This window comes from Saccopteryx leptura, chromosome 6, assembly GCF_036850995.1.
Source record: "Saccopteryx leptura isolate mSacLep1 chromosome 6, mSacLep1_pri_phased_curated, whole genome shotgun sequence".
NCBI lineage: Eukaryota > Metazoa > Chordata > Mammalia > Chiroptera > Emballonuridae > Saccopteryx > Saccopteryx leptura.
Window position 1 is genome coordinate 155,524,861 of NC_089508.1, and position 19,462 is coordinate 155,544,322.

The 19,462-nt window shown below is 48.3% G+C and overlaps 1 protein-coding gene across 1 annotated transcript in view; it reads left to right on the forward strand.

The window, feature by feature from the left end:
• The window catches only part of RASGEF1C (RasGEF domain family member 1C), a 49,992-nt gene that overhangs the window by 16,585 nt on the left and 13,945 nt on the right, over positions 1 to 19,462 (forward strand). The window contains exons 6-11 of the mRNA XM_066341783.1: positions 2,607 to 2,696; positions 4,069 to 4,171; positions 4,486 to 4,667; positions 4,749 to 4,844; positions 8,939 to 9,034; positions 10,817 to 10,940. Coding sequence (XP_066197880.1) covers positions 2,607 to 2,696; positions 4,069 to 4,171; positions 4,486 to 4,667; positions 4,749 to 4,844; positions 8,939 to 9,034; positions 10,817 to 10,940 — 691 coding nt within the window. The remainder of the gene's footprint in view (positions 1 to 2,606; positions 2,697 to 4,068; positions 4,172 to 4,485; positions 4,668 to 4,748; positions 4,845 to 8,938; positions 9,035 to 10,816; positions 10,941 to 19,462) is intronic.

Here is a 19,462-nt window from a genome sequence, read left to right on the forward strand (position 1 = left end):
CACACCCTCACCAGCACTTGTTTGTAGATTTGTTAATAAAAACCATTCTGGCAGGTGTGAGGTGATATCTCATTTTGGTTTTAATTTGCTTTTCTCTGGTGATTAGTGACATTGAGCATCTTTTCATATGCCTATTGGCCATCTGTATGTACTCTTCTTTACTCTGTTTGTAATTTATATTTTTCTAAGAATTTGACCATTCCTCCTAAGTTTTCACATTTATAGACAAAGTCATTCACAATTCGGTCTATATTTTTAATTTTGTATGTTCATAGGACTATACCTTTCTGGTTATTTTGCCTCTATATTTTGAAGCTGTATTATTAAGTACAAACAAGTTTAGACTTGTGACATATTCTCCATAACTTGAACCTTTTATCATTATACAATTACCCTTTAATCTCTTCTAATGCTTTTTGCCTTGGAGTCTTTTTTTAACCTGAAAGTCTATTTTGTCTAATATTAATATAGCAATGTGAATTTATCATAAGTATTTTATTACTTATCTCCTTAGGTTTGGGGTGTGTCTCTTGAAACTAGCAAGTAGCTAGGTTTTATAATTATAGTGATTCTGATCACTGATGTGTATGGATTTGTTTTTACTATCTGCTGTTTTTCCTTTTGGTGGTCTTCCTTCCCTTTTCTGTTGTAAAGTAGCGTACCTTAATTCAGTGGGTTTACATAGAGACACCAAGGCAGATACAGAAGAATTTTTAGGAGGAGATTTATTAATAAGCCGGCTGCATATGACTTACACGGGGTATAGCTAACCCAAATCGTATGTCCCAAAAATAGTCTTGTAGCTAGTTGTATAGACTTGATTACATATAGGTTGGGGGAAAAGGAGGGGGAGCATGACACAATAAGCTTACAACATTTGTCTATAGGATCTATAAAAACATTTCTACATATTAAAACTTACAAGGTAACACAATAGTGATGTCGTTTTACATATCAAAGACATTCACAAATATTTTAGTGTCTACCTCCCATTCCTTTGTCTTGAGCAGCGGTTCTCAACCTGTGGGTCGCGACCCCGGCGGGGGTCGAATGACCAAAACACAGGGGTCGCCTAAAGCCATCAGAAATACATATTTTATTTAAAAATGTATTGTATAATAAGTATGTATTTTCCGATGGCTTTAGGTGACCCCTGTGTTTTGGTCGTTCGACCCCCACCGGGGTTGCGACCCACAGGTTGAGAACTGCTGGTCTAGAGGTATATGTTATTCTCAGGACTCCAGGAAGGGAGGAAGAGTTAAAATCAGTGTAGGATATGTAAATATTGTCTCATATTGAAAGGGAAAGGAAGTTCTTCAGATAACCTTTATCCTTTCAGAGAACTATAGTTAAACTAAATGACCCAGTCGTCCTTGTAAGCCAGGAAGCTCCCACATCCTTCTCTCTCCATTCTCTAAAGAAAAGAGGGGGCAAGAAGCCTGACCCTTCCTCTTTAAAATGGCATTGCCAGTACTAAGTTTTACAGTTCTTTGGTACCTTATCACAGTCTTCCTTCTCTTTGCTAGTCCTCTTTTACACCTTCCTGTCCTTCTTTTGGATAGATCCCCCAGTCCATCCACCCCTCTATTTTTTGAAAGTCACCCTGGCAATTTTAACATGTATACTTAAGTGAACTTAGGTTTAATTTTTGAAATTGTGGTACATTTTTACAGTGGATGTTCTGCACCAATTGAAAAATTATAATCCCAAAGGATATTGTATGGCACATGAAAAGTTCATGTGGAAAAGTATGGAAATATAGAATACATATATAGTTACACAATAAGCTTATATATAGTGATAGATATAGTCAATTCTCATTCATAGTAGTTCTGTCCTATAAATTTGTCATGAGCACTGTTAGTAAATATCATTGCTCCTAAGAGAAATACAGGTTTAGATTCCTTGCAAGCCTGCCAACACGTTTTCATCAATCAATCAACATATAGCCTTGTTTTATGTGTGTTTCTATTTAAAGACACCTTATTTAATAAATATTGTTCATTAAATAACATTGAACTCATTGCCAACAGCACTATGACTCATGTCTGAACAAGCTCATCTGTGCACAGTTTTCCTTAGAGCACACCACATTCTTCCTATGCTGAGGGACACAAAACAGCCCTGCAGCACGGTGCTCGGGGCCACGGCAAGCAGTGAAGTCGCCAGACACTAAGTGGATGGCAGAAATGACACTTGTTTTCAGTCTGGGAGCTAAAGCTAGAAGACAGGACACCATTTAGCTTATCTTCAGCTTGTGTTGCATGACTCAAATGTTTTGCCACTCTGCCCATGTCCATGAGTGACAGTGAAGGTGATGCAAATATAACTTTTGGAGTTACAGATAAATATTTAGGGAGTAGATAGAGTCACAAATACAGAATCTGTGAATAATGAGGATCAACAATCACATGTATATGTATCATATTAATTACATCTCTAAGTGTATAGATAAAAGACTAGAAGATATACATCAAATCATTGTTATTTGTGGATGGTTTTGAGGTTTCGACATTTTCCAAATTGTCTATAATCATCATGAACTGACTTCATGTTCCAAAAATTATTGATAAAAAGACTGAGTATAGTCCTTTCATTTTTCCTAGCCTTGTTTCAATGATAAGCCCAAGAACCTGGAGGCTTACGTGAAATGGTTCAACAGATTGTGCTACCTCGTGGCAACAGAGATCTGCATGGTGCGCAGGGAAGCAGGGACACGAGCTGGCATGGCCAGAGGGGGCCAGGGATTGAGAGGACCCCACTCTGGAGGGAACCGAAGGGTTTGTTGAGCCCATCCATCCTCAAGCCCAGGGCTAGGCTGAGCACCCCTCCAGGACACCAGATGTCACCCAGCTTGCCTACAGTGACATTTCCCCTGTGGGTAGAGCCAGGCACCGCTCCACTAGCTCTAACAGAGGGTTCTGGAGACCGCTTGCTGAAGGAGGGAGAGGAGCCCCTGCCCCCTCCATCTGTGCCTGTCTGCCTCGGGCGCCTGGCCTGCAACCACATTTTGTTTGGCTCACTTGGGATTTAGGGGTAGAAATGACCCAACCTTGAAGAATTAGGAGATTGCACATTCAAAATCCAGGTCTCTGGCTTCTCCTGGGAAGGAAGAAGACCCAACCGGTCTGAATTTGTCGGGCATGTCACCAAGACATGGTCTGCCAGCCAGACATACCTCCCTCTTCTCGCCCTTATAGCAGAGGGACCCTCCTCTGAACCCACTCCCCACCACCTGGTGGAGCCCGGGGCCGCTAGTCTCAAGGAAATATTGGAGGTCGCACAGGTACCAGGTTGGGCCCTCCAGAATCAGATGCTGTGACAGAGCTTGGGGTACAAGGTGTTTATGGGGGTGAAGCCCTATGACAGAGAAAGGGGGAGAGGCAGGCGTGGTCAGAGAGGTTAGCCTGGGCTGCCTGCACCTGTGGAGTCCTGGCCCAGGCAGGGTCCGTGTCAGGCTGGAGCAGTTGTACTTCCCGCACTGCACTCAGCCACCCTCAGTCAGTGCGCTGCCTTGTGAAGGGCAGAACAGGACCAAGAGCAGTGGCTCTTTGAAGGGGTTTGGGTGGCACATCTCTTTAGATGCCACAGCGCAGTTCTTGGTGGCAATAAGACCTCCGCTGCATGTCTAGGAGGCAGGCCAGATATTTGTAAAGAGCACAGCATAGGATCTGAGGTTTCCCTGGCAGCTGACATGGGGTGTACCTGAGTGAAGCCTGGACTGAGCCCGCCCCGGAGTCAGGGTCAGCGTGTGGCCCTGCCTGGGGAAAGCCAGCTCGGTGCTGGGAGGAAAGGCAAGGGAATGTGCTTTCCGCTTCTGGAGGGGGTGCTGGAGCTGGGCCTGGGGCGGAAGGGACTGCCCTTGCCGAAGGTGGTTCTGGTGTTCCCACCTCTGTGGGCTCTGCACCGGCACTGCCCAGGCTGTGCTCAGAGACCCTGAGCCCTCAGGCAGCAGGTTACCCAGATCACACATGTTACCGATTAGGAGGGACTGGCCGGATGAGCAGGGTGTGTGGTCAGGTAGGGTGGGAACCCATCATTGCTAAGGCTCAGGTCCCCTGTCCCTAGCCATCCAAGAAGAAGCGGAGGGCCCAGGTGATTGAGTTCTTTGTTGACGTGGCCCGCGAGTGTTTCAACATTGGCAACTTCAACTCCCTCATGGCCATCGTCTGTGAGTAACCATCCCCACATCTAGCACCCAGAGAGGTGGGCAGAGACACCCAGGAATGGAGGGTGCTAGCCAGGGTGCTCCTCTGAGCAGAGGGTGAGTTCCAGCTCAGCCCACATTCCTACCCCTCTGGTCCAGGAAAGGTGCCAGGCCAAGCTCACCCCACACTTGGAAGTATGTCGCCCGGTCCAGGGAGAGCAGGGGCTCAAAGCAGGCCCTGGTCACCGTGTAAGCCAGTGTGGTGGGGACTGGGACAGGGGCCTGCACACACAGAAGCCAGGCCCCCTCCCATACAATGTCCACCTATGGTGTGACAGCGGAGGCTGCCACAGACCACAGCCCTGGTCAGGGTGTAGCCGCAGGGGTTGGGCTTCCCTCCCGGGAGAGTGAGTGGCAACTAGGCCCTCTCCAACTAGGCCCTCCCTCTTCCAGCCAGCCTGTCTTTAGGCTGAAGAAGACCTGGGCAAAAGTGAAGACAGCCAAGTTTTTCATCCTGGAGGTAAGCAAGTTTGTTGGGCAGCCAGGTAATGCTGGCATCCTCCAGATTCAGCTGCCCAGCTGTGTCCTTGTCTCCTTCCAGCACCAGATGGATCCAACAGGGAATTTCTGCAACTACAGGACAGCCCTACGCGGGGCCGCCCACCGCTCCCTGACTGCCCACAGCAGCCGGGAGAAGGTAAGTCAGAGGCTTGCCTGCTCTCAGGCTCCTCCTTGCTCTAGACCACGTTGGCCCGTTGGTCTGTGTCAGAGAACCTGGATGCTGACTCCAAGGTCACCTGGTCCAACGCCCTGCACTTTCATAGCATCTGTAATAGACAGGCATGTCTCCTTGTTTGTATACTTCCAGTATGAGGAACTCACCACCTTCCCAAAAAGATCAGCCTATTCTCAAGCAGCTCTAACTGGTAGGAAGTGCTTTTTTATGGGGCTGCAGCCACCCTCCTGGGGTTGTCCTCTCTAGAGGGCCACACAGAGTGAAACTGCTCCCTCTTCTACCCACTAGTCCTTCAGAGCCCCCAGGCCTTCTTCCCTCTCTTCTCCTGAGTCCACAGCCCCAGACCTGTGTGGGTCTCCAGTGTGTGGGTCTCCAGTCTCCTCCCCTCTTTGATTCCGAAACCGCTCCATTTGTTGGAATGTCTTCTGTTCAGATCAAATTGTGCCAAGTGCATAGGGTCTTATACCTTCTTATTCTTTTTATTTTCTTTTTTTTTAATTGAGAGGAGGGGAGATAGAGAGACAGACTCCCACATATGCCCCTACCAGGATCCACCCAGCAACCCCCAGCTGGGGCCAGTGCTTCACTCAATGAAGCTATCCTCAGCACCTGAGGCTGACACTTGGGTTATCCTCAGTGCCCCGTGAGCCACTGGCAATGAGAGGGGAAGAAGAAGAGAAAGGGGAGAGAGAGGGGAAAAGAAGTAGATGGTCATGTGTACCCTGACCAGGAATCAAAAACAGGACATCCGTATGCCAGGCCAATGCTTTATCCACTGAGCCAACTTGCGAGGGCCTACACCTCCTTATTTTAAACTCAATATCTTCATAGATATGGCCTCAAATCACATTGACAATTCTGGCAATGACTGACCCAAGCTGTTTGCTCATTAAAATTGCCTTTTCACAGGTCCTGATCTTATACGTTTGCATTTGGTGCAGGGGACTTTACTGACCCTGATCCTTTACTTTACTACTGCTCCAAATTCTCCTAGTAGCCATGCACAAGTCATGAGGTTGCAATGATCCCCTGGCTTAAAGCCTGTCACCAGCCAGTGATTAGTGTTGTTCATCTCCATGCACAGGAACCAGTAAGACTGGCTGTGCCTTCAGTCTGGTCTTTTGTGGGAATTGGGTGGCCGCAGGGCCCTGCATGGTTTGTGGAGGTCTCTTTCAGCTTGAGGAATAGAACAAGCTGCCATTCTTGAAATTCGCAGTCATTCTGGAATTTTATTGGATGATACCAGTGATCAGTTTTGGGGAGCAAGCCAAGATACACATGCTTCTAACCAGCTGGTCCTTCCTGTTCAAGCTGTGAGCACTTCATCAACTCTCATCTCAGGAAAGCTGAGGAGGTAGGGACAGCATTCAGTGAGGTAAGACCTCGAACCCTAGAACAGGTGAGTCATCCCCCATGAGCCAGGAAGCCGGGAAACCAGGCAGCAAGCACAGGAACCTCACTTCACTGAGCACCTACCACATGAGGGCACTTGATTCTATCCCCCGTTTAATTCTGATGACTGTTCTGTGGCGTGGATTTCAGCATGCCTTTTCCCAGATTAGAAGACTAAGTCTTAGAGAAGAGACCTCACTTGTCCAGTCACGGTGATTTGGCAGCAGAGCCAGGAATCAGACTTTAACCTGTCTGGCTCTGAATCTTGTAATCTTTGCAAACCACCAGGCTGCCTCCTGTTCCTAAGGCACAGGTGCCATATGGCAGTCACAGTGGTACTGGCTTATGGTGCAGGAACTGGACTGTGGGGTGGTGGCTGCAGCCTTTGGTCTGAAGAATCATTCATGATGCTGGTGCTCTGTCCCGTTTTTCTTCCATCTGTGCCAAGACAGGTGGCCATGGGGCCGAGTGAACACACTAGGACTTCCTGTTCCTGTGCTCAGAGCCCCCTCCCAGCTCCCGGGTGCTGGGACACTGAGCATTTAGAGCTGGGCTGACCTTGGAAATGGCTGACTTACAGAGCTGAGTGTTTAGTTTCACTGCGTTCTCCTCTGATTTCCGAAAAGATGTGGACCGTGGGCTTGGCCTGCAGAAGCTGTTTAATAGATGGATGGGAGGCTGGAGGATGGATGGATGGAAGGATAGAAAGATGGACAGATAGAAAGAATGGTACAAGGAAGGAAGAGTGAAAGAAGGAAGAAATGAAAGTTGCAAGAGGCTCTCCCAGTTCCCCACTACCTGCAGCTGGAACTTTAAGGCCAGGAGGTCTCAGTAGTCACTCCATGCTTTCTTCTTGCCTGTGGCTGGCTCTTGTCTGTCCCGCCCCTCCCCCACATCCCCTGCCCCTGTCTCTGCACAGACTTCTCCGGGTGACCTCCAGGCTGCGTGGGGTTCCAATGGAGCTGCACAGCTCCTCACTCTGCAGTTGTTCCCGTGACCGTCTCCTGCCACACTGAGGTCAAAGATGAATGTGTCAGACACATCCTCAGTCTCCCCAAGCCCTGGCACCTGGCACAGAGAAGGCCAGAGCAAATTCTGTGGAACTGACATAAATTTCAATGACCAGTTTCCCCAGGGCTGCACCAGTTTCAGCACCAAAAGTTCTGCATGCCAGAAAACTCATCGATCCCAGGCACACCAGGCAGTTGGTCTCCTTATTAAATCTGTCTGGTCCTGGCACTGGTGGTCACTAGCTAATGACCTTGAATCAGGGCCTGCCACTCCATGGGCCTCAGTTTCCCCACCTGCCCTTACAGGTTGAGCCATCCACGTCTCTATGCTGTGCAGAATGGTCAGCACCCAGGTCCTCACCTCAAAGCCATTGTTGACTTGGATGGGGTGGGGTGTGAGGGGGTCGGTACTCCTTGAACCAGAAATGTCAGGGCCTGCTGCCCAGTCCTAAGGGTAACGAGCAGGACAGGCAGCATGTGCCCAGCTCTGAAGCCCAAGGTTAGAGCTGGTGTGCTAGTATCCTGGGGCTGAGCGTGTAAGCTGGGCGGCTAAGAGTAGAAATGTGTCCTCCAGCAGTGCTGAAGCTATCATCAAGGTGGGAGGGGCCAGGCTCCGTCCAGAAGCTCTAGAGCCTTCTCTAGAGCTTGCCTCGCCTCTTCCAGCTGCCGGTGGCCAGTGGACATCTAACAGGGAAGCGTGGGCTCTGCAGCTCGACAGTTTGACTTTCGGGAACCTGTGCGGGCATATGCTTGGCCTCATCATAGTATGCAGGTTTAGATCTTTAGCATCAAGAAAGACATAAAATAACAAATTGTTAAATATATATTAAAAACGAGGACAGGCTCTAGCCAGTTCGCTCAGCGGTAGAACGTCAGCCTGGCATGTAGAAGTCCCGCCTGGGCTCAATTCCTGGTCAGGGCACACAGGAGAAGTGCCCATCTGCTTCTCCACCCTTCCCCTCTCCTTCCTCTCTCTCTCTCTCTCTCTCTCTCTCTCTCTCTCTCGCTTCCTCTCCTGCAGCCAAGGCTCCATTGGAGCAGAGTTGGCCCTGGCGCTGAGGATGACTCCATAGCCTCCGCCTCAGGCACTAGAACAGCTCTGGTTGCAACAGAGCAATGCCCCAGATGGGCACAGCATCACCCCCTGGTGGACATGCCGGGTGGATTCCAGTTGGGGGCATGCGGGAGTCTGTCTCTCTGCCCCTCTGCTTCTCACTTCAGAAAAATACAAAAAATAAAAATGAGGCCGCAAACTTCACAGCAGCTGACTCCCATTCCATACGATGTAATATGTGCTCACTGTGCTCTGTCCCTCTGCGGGCTCTGGAGGACACATCCAAGGGGCACTGGGACTGCATTTTTCATCCCATTGACCACAGGCAGAATGGCACCGTATACAGTAGGAGCTCAGTCAACACTGGGAGGAACAGTCTGGCCCCAGAGAAAGGGACCTGTGCTTCCTTTCTCTGTGGTTTCCACATTGCCCCCACAGTGCACACTAAGTAACCTAGACCCCATGCAGCCCAAGGCCAGGCTAAGGCTGGCCAGCTGTGCCCAGGAAGTCTCTCCCACCCTCTGTATCCTAAGGATGCATCTGAGGTCCCTGAGCCGGTGGCTGCTGGCAAGGGATGATCTATATCCTGTCCTTTCCAGATCGTCATTCCCTTCTTCAGTCTGCTCATCAAAGACATCTACTTCCTGAATGAGGGCTGTGCCAACTGCCTTCCTAATGGACACATCAACTTTGAGGTGGGTGCAAGGATGGGTCAGATAGGACAGCACAGCTCTGGGTCCAGGGTCCAGCGGGTCAGACAGCTCCCAGAGCAGGGGTGCTGGGCTGAACAGGGGACCCTGAGACAAAGTGCAGCCATTCACTACCAACCTCATGGCAGACTTTTTGGGTCTCCCCACCCCACAGCCTCCAGAGGAGACTGAGCTCACTCAGGCATTGATTCCCCATTCCATGCGGGCCTCGTGTTCAGTAGGGGTGAAGCAAAGTTATTTTCAGCCCTCGAAGAGCACCAGGCTGACAACTGGCAAGGTGCTATGACAGGCTGCACACGGGGTGCAGTGTACGGGGATCAGGGGAGGCCTCCCGAAGGAGGGGCTCTGAGCAACAGAAGGAAGTGGTCAGAGGAAGGGCAGAGTAGGCACAGAAGAAAATGACTTCTCCTTCAGCGGACAGTCACCCCTGCCAACTCAACAGTCCTCTCCTCCAGAAAGCCCCCTTGATCTCCCAGGCAGAAGGAAGCTCATGCAAAACAGGCTGGGCATCCCTTGGTCATAGAACTCTGCTCTCCAAGCTCCTTAGAAGCCAGCAAGGCTGCTCCACTCTGTCTCACATGCTCCCGCACAAGCCCACCCAGAACATGTGGCTGTGAGAAGCTGTGAGTGTGGTACTGGGAGACCTGGTGGTCACTAAGCCATACAGAGGGCACCCCATGTAGCAGGGGTACCCCCTTGCTTTTCTCCTGCAGCAGGGCCGGCCCATCCTAGGACTGGACCCACCCAGCCTCCAACTCCAAGGACAGTCAGGCTTGGGCTAGCCTCAGTCTCTTTGAACAGGTAACACCAGGGGCTTAGGAAAACATGCTGTGAGGCCCAAAATAGGCTCTGTAGGTGTCCTCTGATGACAGGCCCACAGCAGATGATGGGGCCCACAGTAGACTCCGGGGCCCATTGGCTTCACACAGATACCCCAGCAAGCCTGGTTACTCCTGAGGACCAGCATAGCTGGGGGAGTGCCGTCCAGCAGGTGGGGGCAGTGCACGGAAGTGTCATGGAAGAGGCTGGGCTTGAGAGAGGAAACGGGCCTGGGGCCGGGAGCTGCCTCTTCAAGCCACCCCAGTACATGTGGGAATTCTGTTCTTTGCCTTCTTGAATTGGTCTTCAGAACCAAGGCTGGGGCGGCAAGTGGGGGGGCAGAGGCAAGCCTGCAAGGTTCTCACATGCCCCAGATTCGGGTATGTGAGGGGCAGAGCTGGCCCAGGGCAGATCAGATGAAACCAGAAACAGGGTTCTCACCCAGTCAGGACTTGGTGCTGCTATTTCTTTAAAATCCTTCTTTAAGTTAGCACATTTTTTTAAATTTAAATAAATGTATTTAAATTTTCCTTGAAAAAGTTCTACTTCAATGAATTTACTTAAATACATTCATTTAAACTTATTTGCATATATTTAAATTAAAAAATTTGCCATAAGTAAGGACAACCACATAAATAATAGAATGGAACTATTCACCTCTAACTAGACGCACTGCCTGCTAAAGGCCATAGTCTGAGCCACCATGTCCCCATGACACAGGGGTTGGGGGTCCCAGGTGTCAGGTACAGCTGACTCATCAGTGCAGATGAAGAAATGTGATGAATACCCAGGTTTCCCAGTGGGTCATGCTGTCATTTATTACCCCGGGTTCCAACTTGCTCACCGGAGGTGATGAGAGAAGTCTTGTCAGGGCCGGCCTCTCTCTCCAGATGACCAGAGGCCCTGGGAGTGGAGTGCAACCATCTTGTGTTTCTTTGACCCTGGCAGAAATTTCTGGAGCTGGCCAAGCAGGTTGGAGAGTTCATCACATGGAAACAAGTGGAGTGTCCCTTCGAGCAAGACCCCAGCATCACCCAGTACCTGTACACTGCCCCCATCTTCAGTGAGGACGGTAGGTGGCCTCCAACCTCACTGATTCCCAGGCCATAGGACTCTTGCATGGCCTCTTAGTCACAATGCCATTCAGGAGCCTTGCTCTGAGCACAACACACCATGCCATATTTGCTGGCTCTGGGAGGGGGCAGGGGAGGCTGCCTCCCCCTGGCTTGTTCGTTGCCACCCCCAGAGCACTGGACAGGGCCTGAGGAGCTACAGGTTGGACCCCAGGCCTAGGCTTCCCCCGGAGACAGTCTGGAAGCTGTTGGACATTGTAAATCTGTATCACCTTCTGTCTGACCTCACTTCCTCTTTACAAAAGTGGGGGTGATGATAAGTACCACCCTCCCAGTGCTCATATGAGGATTTTTCCACAGCTGGTGTGAGTATTGTGCCTGTGTAAGAGTGAGCGTGTGCATGTGTATTAACACATCAGTGTCAGATGAGAGATCTTTTCTCCAGAGTACTATAGATGTCTGCCATCTTCACAAAATCAGCATTCCTACTTAGTCATTTGTCAGCTACAACAGATTTGTTCATGAATTTGTCAGGGAAGGGAACTCCAGGAGCCCCATCCTGCAGGAAGAAAAAGTTCTGTAGAAGCAAGTGGTCATCTGGGCCTGAATTGATCCTCCCTATGGGGTAGTGTTGCCCCATGGTTAGATTCTCCCCAGATCTAGGACCCCTGAACCACACTGGAGTCTCTCACTCAGCACAAAGGAGGCCTGGTTTTTCATCACAGCAAGCATTTTATAAAGGGACCACACTCATGCACCGGAGAACATGTTCTATCAAAAACAAAAAATCAGGCCCTGGCCGGTTGGCTCAGCGGTAGAGTGTCAGCCCAGCATATGGATGTCCTGCGTGCAATTCCTGGCCAAGGCACACAGGAGAAGTGCCCATCTGCTTCTCCACCCTTCCCACTCTCCTTTCTCTCTGTCTCTCTCTTCTCCTCCCACAGCCAATGCTCCATTGGATCAGAGTTGGCCTGGGCACTGAGGATGGCTCCATAGACTCCACCTCAGGTGCTAGAATAGCTCTAGTTGCAACTGAGCTATGCCCCAGATGGGCAGAGCATCACCCTTTAGTGGGTTTGTCAAGTGGATCCTGGCCGGGTGCATGCGGGAGTCTGTCTCTCTGCCTCCCTGCTTCTCACTTCAGAAAATAACAAAACAAAACAAAAAAATCAGAGGGGAGGATTTTTTTTTTTTAGGTGAGAGGAGGGAAGATAGTGAAGCAGACTTCCGCATGTGCCCTGACCAGGATTCACCCAGCATCCCCTCTGGGACCAATGCTTGAGTATCGACCTATTTTTAGCACCTGAGTCTGACACGCTCAGACCAACCATGCTATCCTCAGTGCCCAGGGCTACTCCAATCGAGCAATTGGCTACAGGAGGGGAAGAGAGAGATAAAGGGTAGGGGAGAGAAGCAAATGATAACTTCTCCTATGTGTCCTGACTATGAATTGAACCCAGGGCCTGGCCAGTTGGGTCAGCAATAGAATGTCAGCTGGCATGTGGAAGTCCTGGATTCAATTCCCAGCCAGGGCACACAGGAGAGGCACCCATTTGCTTCTCCACCCTTCCCCTTCTCCTTTCTATCTCTCTCTTCCCCTCCCTTTGGAGCAAAATTGTCCCGGGCACTGAGGATGGCTCCATGGCCTCCGTCTCAGTTACTAGCAACAGAGCAACGCCCCAGAGGGGCTGAGCATTGCCCCCTGGTGGGCATGCTGGGTGGATCCCGGTAGGGTGCATGCAGGAGTCTGTCTGACTGCCTCTCGCTTCTAACTTCGAAAAAATACACACAGAAAAAAAGAAAGAAAAAGAAAAAATTAATTGAACCCAGAATATCCATGTGCTGGGCCAACACTCTATCCACTGAGCCATGGCCAGGACTGGGAAGGAATTTTTTAATGACTTTGCTTTTTAATTGTTAATTCTTTCAACTTTGCCATTACATTTTTTTATATTTTGGAACTAGTAAGTTTTTGGAGTCCCTTTACACAACAAGAAGCTCAACAGCCTGATGGGTAAACTAGCCTGGGCTACTCCCACCCCAACAAGCTGTGTGACCCTGCCAGTTTCCTCACCTTCTCTGAGCCAAGTGTGCTGCATCTATAAACTGGGGTAAAGAGAATCTACTTCCCAGGGCCACAGTGAGATTCACTTGAGTTAGCACAGCAAAGCTCATAGGACTACACTCAATCAACACTAGTTGTAATAGTTTCCTATTGGTGCTGAAACAAATCACCACAGATTTGGTAGCTCAAAACAACACAAACTGATCCTCTTAGAGTTACGGAGGTCAGAAGTCCAAAATCAGTTCCACTGGGCTAAAATCAAAGTATTGACAGAGCAGGTTGTTTCTGGAGGCTCTGAGTAAAGAATCGTTTCATGCCTTTTACGAGTTCTAATGCTGCCTGTATTCTTGTGCTCACAGCCTCTTCTTCTACCTTTGAAGCACATTACTCCAACCCCTGCTTCTCCCATTACATCTTTTCTCTCCTGTACTCAAATCTCTCTATATCTCCCTCTTAGAAGGACACTTTATGATGGCATTTAGAGCCCAGCTGGATAATCCAGAATTATCTTTCCATTTCTAGATTCTTAACATAATCACATTTGCAAAGTCTCTTTTCTTCCAAAGACAGTAACATAGTCACAGGAGATGGGGATTAGGATCTGGATTATCTCTGGGAGCCACTATTCAATTTACAACATTAGTTATTATGGTGATTGTTGTCATTAACCAATAGAAATTAGGCAATAAAAAACTGTCAATGGACACTAGGAGAGAACAGAAGGAGCCTAGGGGCAGGGAGGAGAGTGAGAGGGGCATTTCATTTACTTCTTCAGTCAACAGTATTTCTAGAAAGCCTGCTGAGTGCCAGGTAGTGATTTAGCCATGAACAGACAGATAAAAGCCTGGCCCTTCTAAAGCACCCTTAGGAAGAAGCACCTTTCATTTGACCCTCTCTTCCTTCAGTCCCTACTGCCAAAAAATGGAGAAAAGCAAAGGAAACGACCTAAGATATCCAGCCCCAACTAGATCAGTCAAAGCCCCTGAGAAAAGTCCTGACTTGTCTTCAGCTCCAGGCTGGCAGGGGCTGCCTAGCTCTCTAGTCAGCCTTGAGGCTCCCTGAAACAAATGAAAATACAAAAAATCTCAGCAGAGAAACAGAAGACAGAAGGAAGAGCCAAATGGAAATTTTAAGACTAAAAAATACAACTGAAATAAAGAACTGAGTGGATGGGCTCAACTTCAGAATGGAGAGTATAGAGGAAGGAATCCATGAGCTAGAAAATTAAACAATAGAAATTATACTCTGAACAACATAGCCTCGTGGACCTATGGGACCATAACAAAAGCTCTAACACTCATATTTTCAGAGGCTGGGAATGAGGGGACTTAAGGGCAGCGTTGAAAAGTAGTGTGCTGCCCTGGCCGGTTGGCTCAGTGGTAGAGCGTCGGCCTGGCATGCAGGAGTCTCAGGTTCGATTCCCGGCCAAGGCACACAGGAGAAGCGCCCATCTGCTTCTCCACCCCTCCCCCTCTCCTTCCTCTCTGTCTCTCTCTTCCCCTCCCGCAGCCAGGGCTCCATTGGAGCAAAGATGGCCCAGGCGCTGGTGACCCCTTGAAATTTCAACAAATTCTACAACTATATGCAGAGAAAAAAAAACCCAGATGAACCTGAAATATACACACACTGCATAAACAAAGGTATGATTGCACAAGAAAGCAAGCCAAAGCACAGAAGAAGAAAAAAATAATGGAGGACTGAGTGTTTCTCCTTCCTGATGGACCTGAGGGAGGGAGGCACTGTTGGCACAGGCTTTGTCTCAGACCTGGAGGAGCCAGGGAGAAGAGGAAAGTCTGGGGGGAAGGAGCTGAAATAGGGGCGACGACCAAGAACCGGGAGCAGAGCAGTTTCCCGGTGTCTGCCACACTCGTGATTACAGGGCTGGGCAATTACAGGTGCTGGACGCACACAAAGCCAATGGCATGCTCCCAAGAACTATAGGGCGAATAGCTTGTGGAGATGGGCCCACAGGACACTGGGGCGCACTTATCTGCCTGCCTAGCAGGCACAGTTTAGACTTGTGGCGCCAGACGTGCTTGATCTGGGATTTGCACGCCACCGGCTCTGAATCTTGGGCACCGGCTTGCTGGAGGGAGTTGAGTGTGGGTGGGCAAGAAGCCCCTGATCTGCGATCTCTGCCACAGCTGCTTCTGAAAAGTCGGGGACACCAGCTTATGGCATGCACCCCCTGCCCTTTCCAGGGCTGTGCTTAGTGTGGTATAGGAGGAGGGACTGGAGTGTGTCACTCCAGCCTCCTGGTTCCTCATTGCTCCACTTGCTGTGAGAACAGTGGTGGTGGCAGACCCCCTTCCCCTCCACTAGGTCTCCAGGCTGCTCTCTCCTGTGAGAGGCAGGGGCACCCAGATACTAGATCCCCTGCTTTGTTGGAATGTGGGGGGAGGACTCTGGAGGACTCCTGGTCAACCATTGCCAGTGTCATAAAATTGTAAAGCCCTAACAACAAGCCCCTCCTACCAATGCTACGACCCTGCTTGCATCATTACAAAGGCAACAGCTAAGCCTAGCAGAACACCCAAGAATCTCAGAGGCAAATCTTGTAGTACAGCAACCCTTGCCAGAAAAAGAAATCATTATCTCTTGTTGGGGCATTAACAATACCACTAGCAAATGCCATCAAGGAAAAAGAAATCAAATATCGATATATAAGACAGAGATGTAGATCAGATAGATGATAAAAACTCTCCAGGAAAAAAATCTCTATTACATAGAAACCTTGAAGCTTAATGACAGAGAATTCAAAATTGAAGCTCTAGCCTGACCAGGCGGTGGTGCAGTGGATAGAGCGTCGGACTGGGATGCTTCGGACCCAGGTTTGAGACCCCAAGGTCACCAGCTTGAGCGCGGCTCATGTGGTTTGAGCAAAGATCACCAGCTTGGACCCAAGGTCGCTGGCTTGAGCAAAGGGTTACTCAGTCTGCTGTAACACATATGAGAAAGCAATCAATGAACAACTTGAGTGCCACAACAAAAAACTGATGATTGATGCTTCTCATCTTTCTCCATTCCTGTCTGTCTATCATCTATCCCTCTCTCTGACCTCTCTCTCTGTCGCTTTAGTAAAAAAAAAATTTTTTTTAATTGAAGTTCTAAAAATACTCAATAAGATACAAGAAAACACTGAAAGGCAATTTAGTGAGCTTGAAAAACAACTTAATGAACAAAAAGAGTACTTCACCAAGGAAATTGAAACTATATAAAAAAAACAGAGATGAAACACTCAATACACAAACTGAAAAATGAAGTAACAACTTAGGCAATAGAATAGGCCAGATAGAGGAGAGAATCAGTGACATTAAAGGCAGGCAACTAGAGGCCCTGGCCAGTTGGCTCAGTGGTAGAGCGTCGGCCTGGCATGCAGAAGTCCTGGGTTTGATTCCCGTCCAGGGCACACAGGAGAAGCACCCATCTGCTTCTCCACCCCTCCCCCTCTCCTTCCTCTCTGTCTCTCTCTTCCCCTCCCGCAGCAAGGCTCCATTGGAGCAAAGATGGCCCAGGCGCTGGGGATGGCTCCTTGGCCTCTGCCCCAGGCGCTAGAGTGGCTCTGGTCGCAACAGAGTGATGCCCCGGAGGGGCAGAGCATTGCCCCCTGGTGGGCAGAGCATCGCCCCCTGGTGGGCATGCCGGGTGGATCCCAGTCGGGCGCATGCGGGAGTCTGTCTGACTGTCTCTCCCCGTTTCCAGCTTCAGAAAAATACAAAAAAAAAAAAAAAAAAAAAAAAAAGACAGGCAACTAGAGACACTACAGAGAGAAGAGAGAGACTCATGAATTATAAAAGAAAAATGAGAAATCCCTACAAGAATTGTCTGACTCCATCAGGAAGAACAATGTAAGAATAATAGGTATATTAGAAAAGGAAGAAAGGGTAAAGGGAATGAAGAACATATTGAAACAAATAATTGATGAGATCTTCCCAAGCCTGTGGAAAGAGAGCCTCAAATCCAAGAAGTAAACAGAACACCAAGTTACCTCAACCCAAACAGACCTACTCCAAGGCACATTGTAATGAAATTATCCTAAACCAATGACAAAGAAAGAATTCTCAAAGCAGCTAGGGCAGGGTCAGGAAACTTTTTGGCTGAGAGAGCCATGAATGCCACATATTTTAAAATGTAATTCCATGAGAGCCATACAACGACCTGTGTACATTACACATTATCCAATAAAAATTTGGTTTTGTCCTGGAGGACAGCTGTGATTGGCTCCAGCCACCCACAACCATGGACATGAGCGGTAGGAAATGAATGGATTGTAATACATGAGAATGTTTTATATTTTTAATGTTATTATTATTTTTATTAAAGATTTGTCTGTGAGCCAGATGCAGCCATCAAAAGAGCCACATCTGGCTTGTGAGCCATAGGTTCCCAAATGCTGAGCTAGGAAGAAGAAGAATATAACTTATAAAGAAAGGCCTATTGGCCCTGGCCGGTTGGCTCAGTGGTAGAGCATTGCCCTGGCGTGCAGGAGTCCCGGGTTTGATTCCCAGCCAGGGCACACAGGAGAAACGCCCATCTGCTTCTCCACCCCTCCCCCTCTCCTTCCTCTCTGTCTCTCTCTTCCCCTCCCGTAATTTTAAGGCTCCACTGGAGCAAAGTTTGCTCGGGCGCTGAGGATGGCTCTGTGGCCTCTGCCTCAGGCGCTAGAATGGCTCTGATTGCGGCAGAGCGATGCCCCAAGATGGGCAGAGCATCACCCCCTAGTGGGCGTGCTGGGTGGATCCTGGTCGGGCACATGCGGGAGTCTGTCTGACTGCCTCCCCATTTCCAACTTCGGAAAAATACAAAAAAAAGGAAGACCTATTAAGCTATCATCAGATGTCTCAGCAGAAACTCTGCAAGGCAGAAGAGTGGACTCCAACATTTAAAGTACTGAAAGAGAGGAACTACCAACCAAGAATACTATATCCATCAAAGCTATCCTTCAAATATGAAGGGGAAATGAAAATATTTACAGACATACAGAAGCTGGGGAATTTATCACCAGAAAACCCCCACTTTAGGAAATACTAAAGGGGGTTATCCAACCAGATACAAAGAACAAAACAAGACAAAATTACAAGTAAAAAATTTTAACAAAACCACAATAAAAACAAGGGTAATCTGTGACAACAAAAACATAAAAGGGGAGAGGAAGAGATCAGCAGTAACAAAGGAGGATGGAGTGCAGAGGCACTCATGAGATAATGGACTCTATTAAATATGATAATTTTTCTTTCTTTTTTTTTTTGTATTTTTTTGAAGCTGGAAACGGGGAGGCAGTCAGACAGACTCCCGCATGTGCCTGACCGGTATCCACCCGGCATGCCCACCAGGGGGCGATGCTCTGCCCATCTTGGGGCGTCGCTCTGCTGCAATCAGAGCCATTCTAGCACCTGAGGCAGAGGTCACAGAGCCATCCCCAGCGCCCGGGAAAACTTTGCTCCAGTGGAGCCTTGGCTGCGAGAGGGGAAGAGAGAGACAGAGAGAAAGGAGAGGGGGAGGGGTAGAGAAGCAAATGGCGCTTCTCCTGTGTGCCCTGGCCAGGAATCAAACCGGGGACTCCTGCATGCCAGGCCAACGCTCTACCACTGAGTCAACCAGCCAGGGCTGATAATTTTTCTTTTAATAACCTAATGTTAACCACCCATGAAAATGCCACTACAGAAACACATAGCTTAAAAAAAGAAGAAACAGAAGATAGAAGTCTGGAATACCACCAAACAAAAACAAATGACAGAAAAACAAAAAAGAAAAACCAAACAAGACACAAAGCTATCAGAAAGCAGTATATAAAATGATAATCGGAAATCCTCAAGTGTCAATAATTACACTAACTGTAAATGGATTGAACTCACCAATAAAGAGACACAGAGTAGCAGATTGGATCAAGAAGCTAAACCCAGCAGTTTGCTGCCTTCAAGAGACACATATAAGCTACAAAGATAAAAATAGATTCAAAGTGAAAGGTTGGAAAATGATTCTCCAAGCAAATAAGATCCAAAGAAAAGCAGGAGTAGCTATACTCATAACTGACAATGCTGACTACAAGACAACAAAGGTAACCAGGGACAAGGATGGACATTCCATAATGATAAAGGGGACTTTGTATCAAGAAGACATTTCTTAATATATATGCACCAAACCAAGGAGCACCAAAATATATAAGACAACTACTAACTGATCTAAAAGTGCAAACTGAAAAAAATATAATCATATTTGGAGACCTCAGTACATCATTGATGGCTTTAGATGGTTTATCCAAACAGAAAATCAATAAAGAAATATCAGCCTTAAATGAAACACTAGAACAAATGGACATAATACACATCTACAAGACATTTTATCCCAAAATATCAGAGTATACATTTTTCTCCAGTGTACATGGAACATTCTCAAGAACAGACCATATCCTGGGCCACAAAACTAACACCAACAAATTTAGAAAGATTGAAATTA